Source organism: Grammomys surdaster, unplaced genomic scaffold (genome assembly GCF_004785775.1).
Source record: "Grammomys surdaster isolate TR1022 unplaced genomic scaffold, NIH_TR_1.0 137, whole genome shotgun sequence".
Classification (NCBI taxonomy): domain Eukaryota; kingdom Metazoa; phylum Chordata; class Mammalia; order Rodentia; family Muridae; genus Grammomys; species Grammomys surdaster.
Genome location: NW_021604595.1, coordinates 14,072,560 through 14,090,173, shown reverse-complemented (window position 1 = coordinate 14,090,173; position 17,614 = coordinate 14,072,560). Strand labels below are relative to the sequence as shown.

Here is a 17,614-nt window from a genome sequence, read left to right as displayed (position 1 = left end):
AGAGAGAGAGAGAGAGAGAGAGAGAGAGAGAGAGAGAGAGAGAGAGACTCCACCAAGGCAACACCTCTTAATCCTTCTAATCCTTTCAAAGACTTCTACTCCTTGGTGACTAAGCATTGGTGACAGAGCATACGGAGGATATTCTTATTCAAGCCACCCCAGGTAGGAAAGGCTTTACCTGGCTTATACTTCCAGGTTACAACCCATCATTGAAGGAAGACAGGGCAGGAACTTACAAAGAAGCCATGGAGGAAGGAATACTACGTACTGGCTCAGTCACTGGCTTGCGCATAGGCTTATGCTCAGCTAGCTCTCTTATATGCTTAAGACTTAAGCATATAAGACTGATCTTAAGACTGATGCTGCATACAGTGAGCTGGGCTTTCTGATATCAATCAACAGTCAAGACAATCCCTCACAGACATGGTCATAGATTAGTCTGCTTTTAGGCAATTTCTCAATTGAGACTCCCTGAGATGACTCTAGGCTGTGTCAAGTCGACTGTTGAAACTAACTAGGACAGCCACCCATCTTTCTTATTAAATTCAAAGCAGAGAATATTAAATTTACAAATGATCTAGCCACTTACTGATTGGGTCATCATCTTGAACATCATCGAAGTTTCAAAAGTTATATATATTCAAGAACTGGAGATGAAGTTTAGTTGGTCAAGTGCTTACCTAATATGCAGGAAGCTCTGGCGTCAATCCTGAGCACTGCATACGAACTAGCATATTGACACATGCTTATAAACCCAGCCCTCAGGAGGTAGAGGCAGGAGAATCAGAAGCTCAAGGCTGTACTCAGCTACATAGGGAGTTCAGCCCGACTGGGATACATGAGACTCGGTGTGGGGAAAGGAAGGACAATATTAGGCAAATATTAATGAGCTCAATTTGAAAGTCCAGCTGCTGAAGACGTTTCTCAGTTGTACAGAATATCATCCACACAGCCTATGGTTGACTGTTGTGCCCAGTGAACCACTTCCCAAGACCCATGTCCTTGTATAATCTCCCACGTCAGCTGAACCCTTGGCCACAAGAGTGGGGACAGTTAGGACCTTCCAGCCAACCCACCATCGAGCGAGAGAAACAATCTTCTGATTAATAAGCAATGTCATGAGAAATAACAAATTGTTGTTTAAAGTGAATGAATTTGAAGGAAATTTGTTATCTAACAATGAACAACTTTTCATATTCCAGTTTCACTTTGTTAATGAATTAGGACATTTATGATATTTATGATATTTATGAAAAGGTATTATGAAAAAGTATGAGTTATTTTTGTTTTTAGATGTGGGTGTCACTATAAAGTTCTGGCTGGTCTAGAACTCACTATGTGGACCAGGCTGGCCTCAAACCCATGGAGATCTGCCTACCTCTGCCTCCCAAGTACTGAAATTAAAGAAGTGTGACACCACACCTGGCTACAAATATTATTTTTTTAAGATTAATTTATTTACGTATGAATGTACTGTTGCTATCTTCAGACACACCAGAAGAGGGCATCAATCCCATTACAGATGGTTGTGAGCCACCATGTGGTTGCTGGGAATTGACCTCAGGACATGTAGAAGAAGATCAGCCAGTGCTCTTAACCTCTAAGCCACATCTCCAGCCCCTAAATATGAATTTTTAAATCTCCAGGAATAGAATGAAACTTAATGAGAAGTTTTGGCTTACACTACCTATTTCACCCTGTGGCCATGACACAGTTTCAGCTTATCTGTAGAATGCGTTCTGAGGGACTTTCATGGGCATTAACTGGTGAAATGTATTTTAAATGCTTAGCTTGCCTGAATACTCAATGACTGCCCAGAAATGTCAGCCATTGTTCTTACTCGATCAAATGCACTAGCTTTGCTTTGTTCTTAGAAATTTTGAATGGATTCAAAATGGTACAGGGCAAAGCTTACCAATTTCGAGAAAGGAGAACATTTTGAAAGTTCAGAAGGCATTATATGATTAAAACTGCCCATAAGGAAAAAGACATGGAAGCCTGTCAGAGGCCTAAGATGGGCAGGACAGATCCAGATGGCCCACAGATCCCAGAGACTGCCCTACATCCTAGTCTCCGGGCCCAATCTTTGTCTCTCACCCAGGTGACTGCGTTAGGCACCTAGGCCTAAGAGCCCAGAGTCACTGAGATTAGTGGAACATGCTGCCTCCAGACTGCCGATTGTCATCAAGAAATCCAAATGTGAGTTCTTCCTAAACAGAGGGATCCTTTTTCATTGAATGAAGCAAAGAAAGTTAGCAGAACCATCTCCACAATCTCGCCAGAGAGAGTGTACAGTGTCAACGGAGTGATGGCCCATGTCTGAATGTCCTCATGTAGCTGGTTTCCCGAATGCTTTCCTGCAGATGGCATTTATACACGGCTGGGGTAGATTTCTGCGTCTGCACTCACTGAGCTTGCTGTGACCATTTCCTCCTTCCACCCCATACCCAGCCCAATACAGATTTTAACAGAGACAGAAAAGGGGCAGCAGTTCAGCCAAATGGATGGATTCATGAGACGTGAGACTAAAAAGGAAAGAAGAGAAGAAAACTTACAGGTAAAGATCCATACGCTCACTTAAACTCCATCTGGGGAGTTTAAGGGGAAAGGTGTTTCTCAGCCATAGAGAATATCACCCACACAGCCTATGGTTAAACGTTGCTTAGGTGGTACTTAGCGAACCACATGTCACAAGCTTCATACCCCTGTGTTGTCTTCCTATGTTACTTTACCTCATGAATCCCCCTGTCCTAAAATAAGACAGTGCTCAAAATACTCAGTTCCGTAAAAAGGGTCATTATTGTTAAGGAAAATGTTTTTGCCATAAAGCAGTGTATTGTCCTGATACACACTTTCTGTCTACTGTTAGAGAAAGATGGTTCATAAGAAGCTTAGCTGAGGAGATGGTGTCCTGCAGAGAAATGCCTTCCCAAACCTGTACTCTAAGAGCACAAGGTGTGGCTGGAGGGTGGAGGAAGTAGTTCTATGACTAAGAAGTTCCCTGATGGCTTTCCTCCACAGGGAAAATGTCCTTTGACTCACATTCCCACCCTTCCTATATTCTTGCTATGACAAGACTTCAGCCATGACAGTCATGTCAGCTTGAACTAATGATATTGAACTAGGGGTAACTATCCTCCTAAATGTCCTTCTCTCTGTCCTGCCAGCCTCACAGTGACTGCATCAGGTATAAGCCATACGCTTGGTAGTTTTCACAGCGGATGATAATTAGCTCATGGAAAGCTTGGCAAGGAAGACAGTGCCTGGAATTAGAAGCCTGTGTCCAAATGAGGGAGAAATCCCAAACCTGGGGCTGCAGCAAAACAAGACACGGGTTGAGAGATGAAAATAAGGCTCCTTTGGCTTCTGGCCATTTCTTCAGTAACAAGTAGGTGGCACATGGCATGCATCAGTGTTCTGAGTTACTCCAGATGATTGGTTGATGGAAGACACTGTAGGATGAATGTAGACTTCTAAAGCAGCAGGGGTATCAGCCTCTGAAGGATTGAACCCTGACAGCCTTCTAGAAGCTCCTTTATTGTTACACAGAAAGGCACCTTTAGCATGTCTATTTCCACATAAGGAAACTTTTTATTTCACCCAGGGATTGTTTTCAAAGACCCATCACTTAAACAATTCTCCGCCATATGAGACCTCCTGGTTTGCCAGGCCTAAATTTGCTAGCCTAAGTTATGCAAAGGCTCTGAGAATCCTTCAAAAGAATAACCCTGGGTTGGTCAGCAGTTAAGAGAACTGACTGTTCATCCAGAGGTTGTGAGTTAAGATCCCCGCTCACAACCATCCATAATGAGACCTGATGCCCTCATATGGGTGTCTGAAGACAGCTACAGTGTACTTACATATAATAAATAGATTAAAAAAAACAAACAAGCCTTTGGGACGACTCAAGCGGGGGCGAGGGAGAAGGGAAGTAGGGGGAGGGGGAGAATAACCACATGAAATCTCAAATAATAATCACTGACAAAAGGCTACTTCGAAGCCTAGGTGCCATCACTCCAGATTCATGTCAGATACAAAGAATCTGCTAAAATCCTGCTACAGGCACAGGCTTCCTGTTGGAAAGTGCAGGAAGTTTGTACACAGCTTCCCCACTAGTCTAGATATGCCTGCAGCACATGTACTTTAAGAGTGTGCTGAGAGACCCTGGGGACGATCTTGGCTCCTCCCAAGAAGAACCACCAACCTGGCTTTGTTGGTCCACCACTGTCAACATACTTCTTGTTCTAAACGTGAGAAAACTGTCTTGGTTGGGTTGTAGGGCTCTCCCACCCCCACCTCCATTCCCTGATACTTCTTCCTGGAAGGCAGCTTCAAGTTAGTTTTCTTATTTTATTCTTTACACTCCATAGATTTTTTTAATGGAAAATAGGGGCTGGTGATGTAGCTCAGTGGTAGAGTAAGTGCCTGGCACACAGAGGGCCTGCCATTCTATCCCAGCAACAAACCCTTCAAAAGGAAACTAATTAATATGATATTGGCAGGTACAGATAGTTTCAAATCTATTTTTGTTTGTGGTGCCAGGGATGGGACTCTAGGCAAGCACCCCATCAACTAGTCTGAAAAGAAAATTTTAAAAAAGCAACCTGGAGCATACTCGAGAATGAACAGCCATAAGTCATATTCCTGACTGTAGTTGACATATGAATGAGAACAGAAACACCCCAAAACCAAAACCACCTCTGACTTCCTGTTGGGCTGGTGGTTACACTCTTGAGGGAGAGAATGGAACAGTTGGAAGCTTCAAGGCAGGGGCAGGTATATATAGTATTGGGTGGCATGATGGCAGGGACATGGGGGAGGCAAGTGTTGACAGGCAATTTGGTTGTTATGTGAACACTGTTGGAGACACTTGCACAAACCCAGATGGTATCATCTGATAAACATCTAGGATATGTGGTACACACACACACACACACACACACACACGTGTACACACACAAGCTTATTGCTTCCAGGATCATGATAAACAAAACGTGAAATTAAGGGAAGCTGCAAAAGGTGATGGATGTAGTTAAAAGCTGTGGTTATCAATGAAGCTGCTCCCAATATCATCCCATGGTGGTTCATACTTTTGTAGAAGGAACAAGTCCCAGAGTGACCATTAAAAGTAAACTCACAAGCCAGTAAGTTATTAAGCAACATGTGCTGTACACACTTCTATGTACTGAACTTCATACAACAGCACAGTAGGGTTTGTCCACAGCACTGTCACACACGTACACAAGGTTCAAGATGGCTGTCATGTCAGCAAGGACCCAGCCTTAGCCTACAAGACATGCTATGTGTGCTGAGGATAGAAAAGCCAGAGATTTGCTTTGGAGTCCAGAAGATGGTGAGTGAGTCCCAGATGTCAGGTGATGAGTTTCTAGAGCTACCTTTTAGGACTTTGGTTTTAACTGTGGTTCTTCCCTTTTGCTGTAAGAAAGTATTTAACCTTTATTTTATAGGAAGTCATGGTTAAGAAAGTTTGGACTTTTAATAGAGACATTGAATTTTTAAGTAATGGTGCTCTTAAAAGACTGTGTGACTTTTCAATTTGTATTGTATTTTATTATATTAACATGAGATCTTGGGGACATACGGAATTGGGATGGCTCGTCTTGGTTATCTGTTGATACATTTGGGCAGAAGAAACCTCAGTAGAGGAATTGCCTCTGTTGACCTTGCTTATAAGCATGTCTATGGGGTATTTTCTTGATTGCTGGTTGATGGAAGGGGGACCAGCTAACACAGTGGGCAGTACCACTCCTAAGCAGGTCCTGGGCTATATAAGAAAGCTAGGCAAGTCAGCCAGAAAGTGGCATTCCTCCATTGTCACATTGTCCATTGCTTCAGCTCTTCTTCTCCTTCTCCTCCTTCTCTTCCATGATTTATTTTATGTATATGAGTACACTGTCACTGTCTTCAGACACACCAGAAAAGGGCATCAGATCCCATTACAGATGGTTGTGAGCCACCATGTGGTTGCTGGGAATTGAACTCAGGACCTCTCGAAGAGAAGCCAGTGCTCTTACCCGCTGAGCCATCTCTCCAGCCCATTTGCTTCAGTTCTTATCTCTAAGTTCCTGCCTCAACTTCCATTGATTGATGTCTGTCCTTTCCTCATGGAAGTTGCTTCTGGCCAATAGAAAACCAAACCAGAACAGTTCACGCATGATTAGCACCTAGATAACTCACCAAGTGCTCCAATCCTGCTGTTCCCTCTCATTCCAGTTTACCCTGCTCTGTAGTAAGCAACACTCTGTGCTCAACTGAAAAATCAGCTCAGAGCTGATCATAGGATATGCAGCTAGTGCACAGGGGCCACAGCAGAGCAGGCCAGTGCTGAGCTGTGAAAGTCCTGAGCTGGGAAGCTAATCACCATAGTGCGGTGGCTCCTCCTGGTTGTCAACTTGACTCTATCTGGAATAAACTACAATCCAGAATTAAAAGGCTCACCTGTGATCCTGATCTTGAGGCACAGTGGCTATGAGGCCCAGGAAAAATAGTACACATCTTTAATCCCAGGAGACTTGAGGCAAGGAGAGCTCTGAGTTCAAAGTCACCTGGGACAAAAAAAGTCCCAGATCCAGGCGTGTTGTTACACACCTTTAATCTGGGCCACACCTTCTGCTGGAGACCTACATAAGGACATTGAAAGGAGGAAGGCTCTGTCTTCTTCGCCTGCTCGCCTTGTGGGACTGAGCAACTGCTAGATCCTCGGACTTCCATTCACAGCTGCTGCTGACCACTGTTGGGGAGTTGGACTACAGACTGTAAATTCTGTGACTCTAGAGAACCCTGACTAATACACGTAGCAAGTCTGGGTGGCACATAACCCTTTACGATGAGGAAATATGACAACAAACAAACAAGGTGTGGCTTTAAACTTTGCATTTTTTATGGTGGACAGTCATCATTTGTCCCGACAGCCATCTGAAGCCAATAGTCCCGATTATTGAAAACCACAAAATTGTACAAGTGTTCTCCTCCTTTATGGAAGCCATGTTCCTTCTCTCTCCATGCAACAGGACTGTCTGCAAAGCCTTGAACTATCAAGGAAACCCACGGAGCCAACTTTGGTTCATCAAAGTAGTGACTGAAAAAGAAAGAAAATTCTTAGAAACAAGAGGTCAAGAACATCCACATTAAAGAAGCTACCTAATGTTCTCATTAAGCTGAGACTCTACTTTGATTTATAAACACCAGGCTATGTAAATTAAATACTTGGTGCTTCATTATGTGTTCCATAAAGATTATCTAACATACCACTCAGAAGACAACCGCAGTAGCTCTTACTCACTGCCTGGAAAATCACTTAAGACCAAGAGAACAAACTCCTCCCTGCCCAAACAACATAATAGCTTCCCTTTTACTGAAGTCGGGTTTTGTTGGTTTTTAAATATGTGTGCCTGTGTGGGGGTCAGAAGAAAACTTGTAGGTCCTCTGTGGATCCTGGAAATCAGAGTTAGGTTGTCAGTTTTGGCTACGAGTGTCTTTGCCCACTGAGCTGGGCTCTTTCTCAAGAGCAATATTCTTGCTGAGTCAGGGACTTAGCGTTTAACACCTGCCTTCCACGCTCAAGGCCTGAAGCTTGATTCACAGCATGGAAGGAAAATACATACATGCATGCATGCATACATGCATACATACATACATACATACATACTATATTAGGGTCTCTCTATGGGTCTAGCTGTCCTAGAACTCACATTGTAGCCATGGCTGGTCTTGAACAAATCCATCCCCCTCTGCCTCCCAAGTGCTGTATGTATTAAAGGCGTGTACCACCACGCTGGGCTCCTACCTAATTCTGAATGAAAGACTTCGTAGAATTCTTAAACTTAATGTAGATGATAATTTGTTCCGCAGAATATTGCAGTGTTTTCAAGTTGGGTCATACTTTTGTATAAAAATGGCTCAAAATAGAACCAGGAAGATGAGCAGCTTAGTTCAAGAAGAGGCTCTGTTTTCTCTTCCCACAAGGGTTAAGTACTCTCAAATCGCATCTTCACTATCAGCAAGAATAATTATGTCGGGCCCAGAGAGATGGCCTAGTAGTTAAAAGCACTTACTTCCAGAGGACCCAAGTTTGCTTCCCAGCACCACATGGGTAGACTCACAGGTGCCGATTAACTCCAGCCCCAGGGAGTCTGACGCCCTCTTGGGGCCTCCAGTGGTACTCACATACACATGAACGTAAGTAAAATAAACCTTAAAAACTATAAGATTTTGTTGTTTGTTGTTGTTTTGCTGTCACTATATACTTTGAGCCGAGCAACGAAGAAAAGAATAAATGTGAAGGGCCCTGCCTTGTACCGACCACACTAACAGAAGTCCCTATCACCCCAACGTAGCACCAATAAGTAAGAGACGCAGGCAAAAGAATCCTCACCACAGCTGTTCCAGAAGGACAAGTATCTTCTCTGGCAATATGAAGCCTGTCACTGTACACAGACAGGCTTGGGCTACCACTGTGCTTGGCTGGGGGCAGTGGTAGGTTGATATGAAATTATAAGACTCGTTATTTCTGCCATAGAAAGGAAAAGGGAAAGAAAAAAGCATTTACAACCACTACACAGCCACATCCGAAGTATCAAACTCATACTGAACACAAGTGATGGACTCTGGCGTTCATATACCCACAGGTCCGCATTGCAGAAGGCAGCACCAAGCCAGTCCAAGAACTCCTGGACACTGCAGGCCTCCTCTGGCTCTCCTGCAAGCCTGCTGCTCTGCAGCACTGGGCACTGAAGCTCTCTCACTGTGCTCAATGACACTTTTGGCTGATGCTCCTGAATTTGGTATTTGGAAAAGTACGACATCATTGTTGATTCTTGTGTACCTTAAAACACACCAGACAAGACGGAGTCAACATTGTTACAACTTGTCTTGATTCACCTCCATTCCCCTTTCTTTTGGGGGCCTGTTTTTGACACAGGCTCTCAGTATACAGCTGGCCTCGAACGTATGATCTTCCTCTCTGCCTCCCTTCCCTTTATAGGCATGTATCACTAAGCCCAGCGCCTTTCCTGTTCCCCCTTTGAGTTACGATGAACAGCTAAGAATAAAGGAAAAAGGATAAAGGTGAGGTGAAATGGAAGCCAGGCAGAGTTGTATCCTAATTACAGTCACTTGAAGTTGCTTTCCACTGCTTATGCTAAAGCACCATGAACCTTCCTCACCTTTCCTGGAAATTACATGATGCCTCTGTCTCAGGCCCATATTTGTTTTACTTGCTCTAACAAGAAAATCTGAACTTCATATATAAACCCCAAAGTATTCCTTATATAGGGATGTGAGTGAAGTCTATAGAAAGAAGTCTATTTGTACAATCTAATAGGAAACACTAGAGGCACTGAATGAAAGCAGAACCTCATGCCCATCCCTTTGAAGACCTAGGAAAATCCACTGTATCTTTTCAAAGAACTTGGTGCAACCAACAGCCTTGGAAGACAGAAACAGACACCCCCTCTAGAGCATAGGATGGGCTGGCTTACTGTATAGTAACAGACATAATGATCCCTCACCATCTGTGGGCAGAGCAGGCAGACTCTCACTATCAAAGGACTGGATCTCTAGGGTTCTACCCTCCTGTTCTGTAATGTAACCACAGAACGTACACCAACTCTATGATACTCTATGCCCACTGGAATTTGGTGAACTTATTCGAATGTTGATTCTCCTATCTGTTGATTAAGTCTAAGTGTCAAACTGGATTAGAGGTATGGCTCATTTCTAGGTGTGTCTGTGAGGGTGTTTTAAAAGGAGATTGGCATGTGAGCTCACGGACCGAGTAGGGAAGCCCCACTCTTAGGGTGGTTGGAATGTGGGTTATTCCAAAGGCTGGGGCCCAGAGATAACAACAACGCTGAGGTAAATTCATTCTGTCTCCTGGAGCTGAGCTGCCCAGCTTCTCCTGCTCCTGGATACTAGGTTCCAGGTTCTTAGGCCTTTGGTCTTGTCCTGAGAGTGACAATATCAGCTTGCCAGCAGGGCTTCCTGACTTGTCAACAGCTACCACTGTGAGAAATCAAATCCTTCACCTTTTGACCCAGGACTTGCACCCATGACATCTGTGGCTCACTTTGCTGGCTGATATAGAGTGTAAAATCTCAGCAATACCCTTAGTTTCTCTGGTAGTAATTAGTAGTCTAGGATAAGAAATTACAAAAGGACTGAGAGATGGCTCACTGGTTAAAGTCCATTGACTGCTCTTCCAGAGGTCCTGAGTTCAATTCCCAGCAACCACATGGTGGCTCATAACCATCTGTAATGAGATCTGATGCCCTCTATTAGTGTGTCTGAAGACAGCTACAGTATCCTCATACAAATAAAATAAATCTTTAAATAGGTGGTGGTGGTGGGGAACTGCACAAAACCCACTGCACAGACAGTCCTTGGAGACGTTGCCAACTGACAGAAACGTCACTAAACATCTTCCCCTCTTGTATATCTGCTGTATGTAGAAGAACGAGAGGCACCAAACATTACAACATTTGGACAGAGAGAAGCCATCTTGGGCTGAGAGTATCGAGGAACTTCCCATGAGGAACAGACAGATGTAGAATTCCAAAATATACTTTGTTTCCCTGTCCTTAAGGACATGCTACACCACCACAATTCCCAATGGTCTGATTCATCACAATCCTGTAATGGGCCAAAGATATACTTCTAAAAGGAGCAATACATGTGGAAGTTGTAAGCAAATTAACATACTTGATGAACATTAAAGCTCGTGCTAAATTTAGTATTCTAATCAATTAAAAGTCATAACAAATGCTATCTGACATTTAATAGTCTGCCTGGGTTACTGTCCTGTAATAATGATAAACAGACCACACAATATAATTATAACTGATGCTAATTTAAAATATTCTAGCTAAGGCTTTCTAATGTGAGCAGAGGGAAAGAAGAGATAGATTACATGTTAGCTATCCTGAAGCCACTGTGAAGCTCTCTAGATCTGCAGAAAATCCAAGAAAATTGGAGCAGATTGCTTCAAAACTTACACTGAGCTGAGGTACTGAGGACATCTGGAAAGCCAGAGCAGCTCTGTCACAATGCCCGCACACCTATGTCAACAACATCCCCTGACCGCAGCAGCTTACCACCACTCGATCCTCCATTACGCCCAACAGATCTCAAAATCACTATCATTATATAATTCACACTTCATACCTGTAGGATGCCAAGCCAAAAGAAAATCAAACTGCAAAGGCTTCTTTTCCTTGAAGGACCAAGATATTCTTCTATACTTCTTAGAATCCAGGTCAAGGGATAAATCCATTAGATCAATGGAGATGACTTAAAATAGAAGGAGGAATACTTGTTTCATTCAAATTATACAGAGCTTACACTGTAGAAAAGCGCCTAAAGTTTTGGTAAGTTTGTAAGTAGTACAGATTATTCTGTTCTTCACCTTTTGACTTCATCAAAATCACATCCCTCAGTGGGCTATTTCTAGTGTTGAGAGCTGCTAACTATAGTTGGGTTTAAATATTTTACATCCTTTCTAGATCAAAGATCAAGGGCAGAGGTCTCCAGGAGATCAACTTCATTCTACCTGTGTCTGTGGTAGCCTTAGTTATTGGATGTCCATACATCAATAACTCAAAACTACCTCTTCACTTGTGAATTTCCACTAGTAATCACAAACTGTGTACGAAGCATACCAAGCTGTTGCTCTCCACTGCACGCAAGGGGTAGTCCTACAACCCTTATTAAATGCAGTGTACAGCCAAAGACCAACAATTTAACAGTACCAACTAATCCCCCAGGAAGTGCAACCAACAGCTCCTTGAGTCAGGATTTCAAAGGCAAGAACCATATTTTTCTGAATAAAGATTGGAATTAGGCAAACATTTACACTTTATTACAAGAAAACTGACTTGCTAGCCACCAATGGAGCACACGAAATACTTACTAAACTTCATACTTTTTCTGCCAGAATACCGAGATGGATGACCTTGAAGTCCAGTTTCTTCATAAGTATCCTTATCCAGTGATAAAATTAGTTTCCCTACAAATCACACAAGAGTTCCTACATTAGGGATGTTAAAACATGGCTGATGTTCTCTAAGAAAGCTGGACATCTGAGCAGTGAGATGTCAGTGTACGTGAGGTATACATGGAGAACTTGTCTATAGCACATGGACATTATCTAGCAATGTACCCAACTGGCCTGGAGCTTTGCTCTGTAGCTGAGGCTGGGTTCAAACTGGTGGCAAGCATCCTGCTTCAACCTTCTAAATACCAGGATTGCAAGTGTGAGCCACCATGCTTGATAGTATTATCTATCACTCATATATATATATATATATATATATATATATATACATATACATATACATATACATATATATATACACACTAGTGAAAACTAGAAACAATTAAATTTGTATAAAGGATGAAATAAACTATGATCTGTATATTACTTCAAATATCTTCTTTAAATTTTAATTTAGTTTAATTTAATATGTATTTGTATGCTTGCTTATAAGTACACCAAGGAGCCTGTGGATGTCAGAAGAGGATGTCAGATTTCTTAGAACTTGAGTTGTGAGCTGCCCTGTGGTGTTGGGAACTGAATCTGGGTCCTTTGCAATGACAGGAATCATTCTTAGCTGCTGAGCCATCTTTTCAGCCCCTACTTCAAATATCTTCAAAAAATTTAAAAGCTCTATGTTAAAGTCAGGTAGAGATGTGCTGGTTCATGTGTGTGATCCCAGCACTTGGATAGCTGAGGTAGGAGGAATGAAAATCTGAGGCCACCCTGGTCTACGTGGCAAGATCCTATCTCAAAACCAAACAAAAAGTTTTAAGTCACAACTATATGCGCTGAAGCAGGAACATGTCTATGACATACACCTTGGGAAGTAAGACTACTAAGAAACAATGTCATATAACCAATGTTAAAAAATGTTATGCTTGCTCGTGCTGGTGACACACGCCTTTAATCCCAACACTCATGAAGCAGAGGTATACGGAACTCTTAGTTTAAGGCCAGCCTGGTCTACAGAGTGAGTTCCAGGGAAGCTAAGGTTACATAGGGAAACCTGTCTCAAAAAAAAAAAACAAAAAAACAAAAAAAACCCAAGAACCCAAAAAACCAAAAAATGTATGCTTATAAATTCTCAAAGAATAAACATCAAACAAGTTCATCTAAGAAGGAAGTCAGACACAAATATGGGCTTTATTTTACTCTGTTTAGAGCTGTATGACATTTTATTATTTTTATGTATATTGGTGTTTTGTCCTCATGTTATGTCTGTGTATCATGTATGTGCCTGTTGTCTCTGGAGGCCAGAACAGGGCATTGGACTCATTGGAACTGGAGTTACAGATAGTTGTAAGCTACCAAGTGGAACTGAACTCTGGTCCTCTAGAAGAGCAGCCAGTGCTCTTAACTGCTAAGCCAACTCTCTACCCTCCTTAATTTTTTTTTTTTTTTAAAGAAGCACTATTCTTTTCTATTGAAGAAAGAAGAAAAAAATGAATTCGGTCACCATTTGGTAGGAGAGCAACAGTATTATCCTCGTCAATCCTTGTATTGTAAGTTAATGCAGAGAATGAACCTGTAAGAAAAAGTCAAGAAGAGTAATTAAGTCATTAAAGTAGCACATTTGTTTATGAATTTTTCATATGGCAACAATGCTTGCAGTCAGCATCCAGTACAGCTCTAACTCATTCAATAAACCCAATACACCCCAGAGATAAGTTGGAATAAATACATGCTACGCTCCAGCTAGATCATCCTGCCTCTCAGGCCACATCCAGGGTCTTTTTGTGCAAGTTTACTATCAACAGGTTGAGAACGGGCTCAGAATAAAACCTGTAATCTTGGGGATTCTAGAAGAAAGGTGCACCATAAAGAGGCAAGAGGACAAAACTTTGATGTAAATTCTAAGTTAGTATTCAGAAACTATTTGAGCAAGTTTAATATTCAAAAGCTACTTAGTCATCTGTAGGGATTCAATCTACTTCACTGTTATCAAAAAGGCTAATTAAATTTGGTAAGATATTTAGCTATCACCTAAAGAGGATACAGGAAAGAAAATGATGACATTGACGGATGGAGAAGTGATGCATGCAGCTGACCACATGATCTATCCTCCACGGGCCCTTTTAAAAACAAGTGAAGAACCCCAATTTTTTGCTGAGGTCTTCCAATAGCTCTTCATCTTGTCTTGTTCATATGAGACACTAAATGCTTTTTCCTACCTTTCTTTACAAAGGTGTTGATGAATTCATATGTAATTAATTCATGAAGAGGTAAGTTCTTCACAGAGTAATAGGGTCCAATGTCCATGACCAGGCCTTTTAGCTCTTTTGATAGCAGCCCACATTCAGGAATAAGAAATGAAACCTATTAGAATGTAGAAGAACAAACGAAGTTATAGTTTATGAAGATTAACACCATGTTTATAGAAATGAAATATCAAACTTGCTAGTTATTCTTTCACAGGTGTTACTGGGACATACAAGCATGGGCAATGTCATGGTTTGAATATGCTTGGTCCTGGGAGTGGCTCTATTAGGAGGTATGGCCTTGTTGGAGAAGGTGTGTCACTGTTGGAGTGTGCAATGAGACCCTCCTCCTAACCAATGGGAGCTGGTCTTCTCCTAGCAGCCTTCAGATAAAGTAGAACTCTCAGCTCCTCCTCCTGTACCATGCCTGATTGGACAAAGCCAGGCTCCCACCTTGATGATAACGGAGTAAAACACTGAACCTGTAAGCCAGCCTCAATTAAATGTTGTCCTTTATAAGAGTTGCCTGGGTCATGGAGTCTGTTCAAAGCAGTAAACCCTAACTAAGACAGGCACCCCCAAGACAGAGTTTCTCTGAGTAGCCCTGACTATCCTGGAATTTGCTTTATATATCAGGTTAGCCTTGAATTCAGAGATTCACCCACCTCTGCCTGGGTTTAAAGGCATGCATCTCCACCAACCTGCTAGGCAACAAATCTTTTAATCTATTAATCTCAGGCAAACCGATATTTGACTACTGAAGTTTTTCATTTCTGCGTTTCAATGTGAGGCAAGAGACTATGCAGAAATATTGTAATGGAAGTCTTACTTGAATCTCATCTTTTGCATATAAACAATATATGTTATGTCCTTCGCACTTTATATTCAAGTAAACAGAGTATAATTCAACGTGCCTTGATTTGTTTACTCTGGAATCATGAAATCAAAGGAACTGCTCCTGGGAGCATAAGGGATTTAAGGACATTCAATTAGTAAGAAGCTACATAGAAGCAGAAGTGCTCCTGGAAGCTTCCATTTCCTAGACAAACCTAGGTCAGACCAGTTGAGATAAGCGATACATCCCTGACTGCAGGGATGAACTTTCAACCGAAGAGATGCAAAATCCGCGCGGATTTCAAATACTCCCCAAGTGCACATCCGAAGTCCGTCCCCGCAAAGCCTGTTCCAGAGGGACAAGGACGCCAGCTAGTATAGCCGGGAATCCTATCAGGCCGGTATTTAAGGTGTAAAATGCTTAAGCCTTTATCATCTTAAGGTAAGGTTTTATTTTTTTATTTTTGAGTTCCTCGCTTGTCAAACCGCGTAATGCTTTGGAAAGAGCCACAAGCTGACCCACAGAGATCTGCCCAAACTTAGGGTGCAATTAGGCTACAACATGTTGTACAGGTCACACTCCGAACGTGCAGGTTAGATTCCTAACTCCTCCGTGCCTGCCCGACCCACCACCGAGCTACCCAGGAGTTCAATCCTGAATCCCGCAGTAACCACGCCAAATTTACCAACTAAAACTCTGCTGTTCCTCATAGGACCAAGCACCACCCTGTGTCTGGCGCATGCTGGGAATTGTAGTCCTACACAGCACTAAGAAAGGCAGCCAGGAAACTTGAAGAGACTACAATTCCCAGCATCCCCAAGGAAGATCTCTGCCCACCCCCGCCAGTCTTGCCAGGTAAAGCCCGCGTGGTTCTACCTTAAACCTCACCAGCCCGAGGACCGGGTGAACCCGACTCACCCTGTAATTATGATAGTGCGTCTCCACGAGATGCTTATGGCGAGACTTATCGTGGCCGAAGTTGGATTTCTCACAGACCAGTAAATGCCGTGGCGCCTCTTGCAGCCTGCGCAGCGTGGCCATGTTGAGCAGGAGTCCAGGCGAGCCTCGCCTCCAGGCCCGCCCCTCGTCCCGCCCCTCGTCCCGCCCCTCACCCGGCCATTCGCCCCTTTCTGATTACGCCCCTCCCTCCACCACGCCCTAACCCTTCTTTCCTTCCCCCTCCCTTTCCCTTTCTGTCAGTTCCTGGGGGCACTAGGTCTGAAGGTTCTCAAGAACCTGGCACATCCATTCCGTCCCACAGAGTTTTTCCATGGAGCAACAGTGCATATACTTGGGCAGGCCTGCACCCTGCCACCTTATGGAAAGGAGGAAGACAGGACAGAGGATAGGCCTAGTGCAGTCAGGAAATTCATCTGCTTTGCAACACACTGTTTTCCTGACTCCTCACATGGTCTAGTTCCTAATGCTTACCCACCCGCAAGCCTGTAAGTTCCCACTGAGCCTTCCCAAAATGTATAGGAAATTGAAGAGGAACATAATACGGCGTTCTGCATTTTTACTTCCAACAGGACTTCTTTGATTATTTGATTAATTTTTTTCATTTCCAACATTACTACTTTGTGATTTTTCTCAAATTTCAATTTCTTTGCTGAATTATATTTTCGTGTACACTGTATTTGTCTTCAGACACACCAGAAGAGGGCATTGGATCCCATTACAGAGAGTTGTGAGCCACCATGTAGTTGCTGGGAATTGAACTCAGGATCTCTGGAAGAGCAGTCAGTGCTCTTAACCGCTAATCCATTTCTCCAGCCCCTATTGCTAATTTTTATAAGCCATATTGTTGATTGTTCTCATCTATTTTATTCTCTGTGTGTGTGTGTGTGTGTGTGTGTGTGTTTATGTGTCTGTGTTTGGCGTGTGTGTGTGTGTGTATGCACGCAGCTGACTTTTCTCTCTGGGTCCTTGATTGAATTAATCTTTCTGTTTAAATCTTTTTTGAGGTCTTAAAGTATTTTTACTAGTAAACTCCTGGAATCACCCAGCATTTTACCTATTTCAAGATCTTTGAGTCCAGTTGCTGAGTTATTTTGTTTGAGACAGAGTCTCATCCTGGCTGGCCTGGGACTCAGTATGTATGTACACCAGGCTGGTCTCACACTCGGAGAGATCCACCTGCCTCTGCCTCCTGAGTACTGGTATTAAAGGTGTGCATCACCATGCCTGGATAATTGATTTTGTTTTGGAGGACTCTTGTCATGGTTTTTCATTCATGCTTTTGTTTCTGTGTGTGGTTTTGACATCTGTTGATTTGGAGATGTCTGTGGACTTATCTGCTGTTGTTCTTACTGAGCATCCTACTCTCCAAGACTCAGTCCCCAGTATTATTCATAAAGGAGAAAACACATTGCTGGGACAGTAACAAAATGGAAGATAAAGGGCTGGAGAGATAGCTCAGTGGTTAACAGCACTGACTGCTCTTCCAGAGGACCTGAGTTCAATTCCCAGCAACCACATGGTGGCTCACAACCATCTGTAATGGGATCCGATGCCCTCTTCTGGTGTGTC

The 17,614-nt window shown here is 42.9% G+C and overlaps 1 protein-coding gene across 1 annotated transcript; it reads right to left on the bottom strand.

The window, feature by feature from the left end:
• Nucleotides 1-6,879: 6,879 nt before the first annotated feature.
• Rpp40 (ribonuclease P/MRP subunit p40) lies at nucleotides 6,880-16,138 on the bottom strand. The gene is made up of 8 exons (XM_028763235.1): nucleotides 16,004-16,138; nucleotides 14,224-14,368; nucleotides 13,509-13,577; nucleotides 11,927-12,022; nucleotides 11,182-11,307; nucleotides 8,647-8,845; nucleotides 8,396-8,530; nucleotides 6,880-7,099 (listed from the first exon to the last, which is right to left on the bottom strand). The coding sequence occupies exons 1-8, from the start codon at nucleotides 16,124-16,126 to the stop codon at nucleotides 6,901-6,903; spliced, it is 1,092 nt and encodes a 363-aa protein (XP_028619068.1). The 5' UTR covers nucleotides 16,127-16,138; the 3' UTR covers nucleotides 6,880-6,900.
• Nucleotides 16,139-17,614: the final 1,476 nt, after the last annotated feature.

What these genes read in the sequence shown, in the direction of transcription:
- Rpp40 (XM_028763235.1), bottom strand. Translation starts at nt 16,126, where the DNA reads ATGGCCACGCTGCGCAGGCTGCAAGAGGCGCCACGGCATTTACTGGTC. An exon ending in TGTTGCTCTCCTACCAAATG is followed by an intron (nt 12,023 to 13,508) that starts GTGACCGAATTC and finishes TGTGATTTGTAG; the next exon opens with GGAAACTAATTTTATCACTG. An exon ending in TTTGGCTTGGCATCCTACAG is followed by an intron (nt 8,846 to 11,181) that starts GTATGAAGTGTG and finishes GTGTGTTTTAAG; the next exon opens with GTACACAAGAATCAACAATG.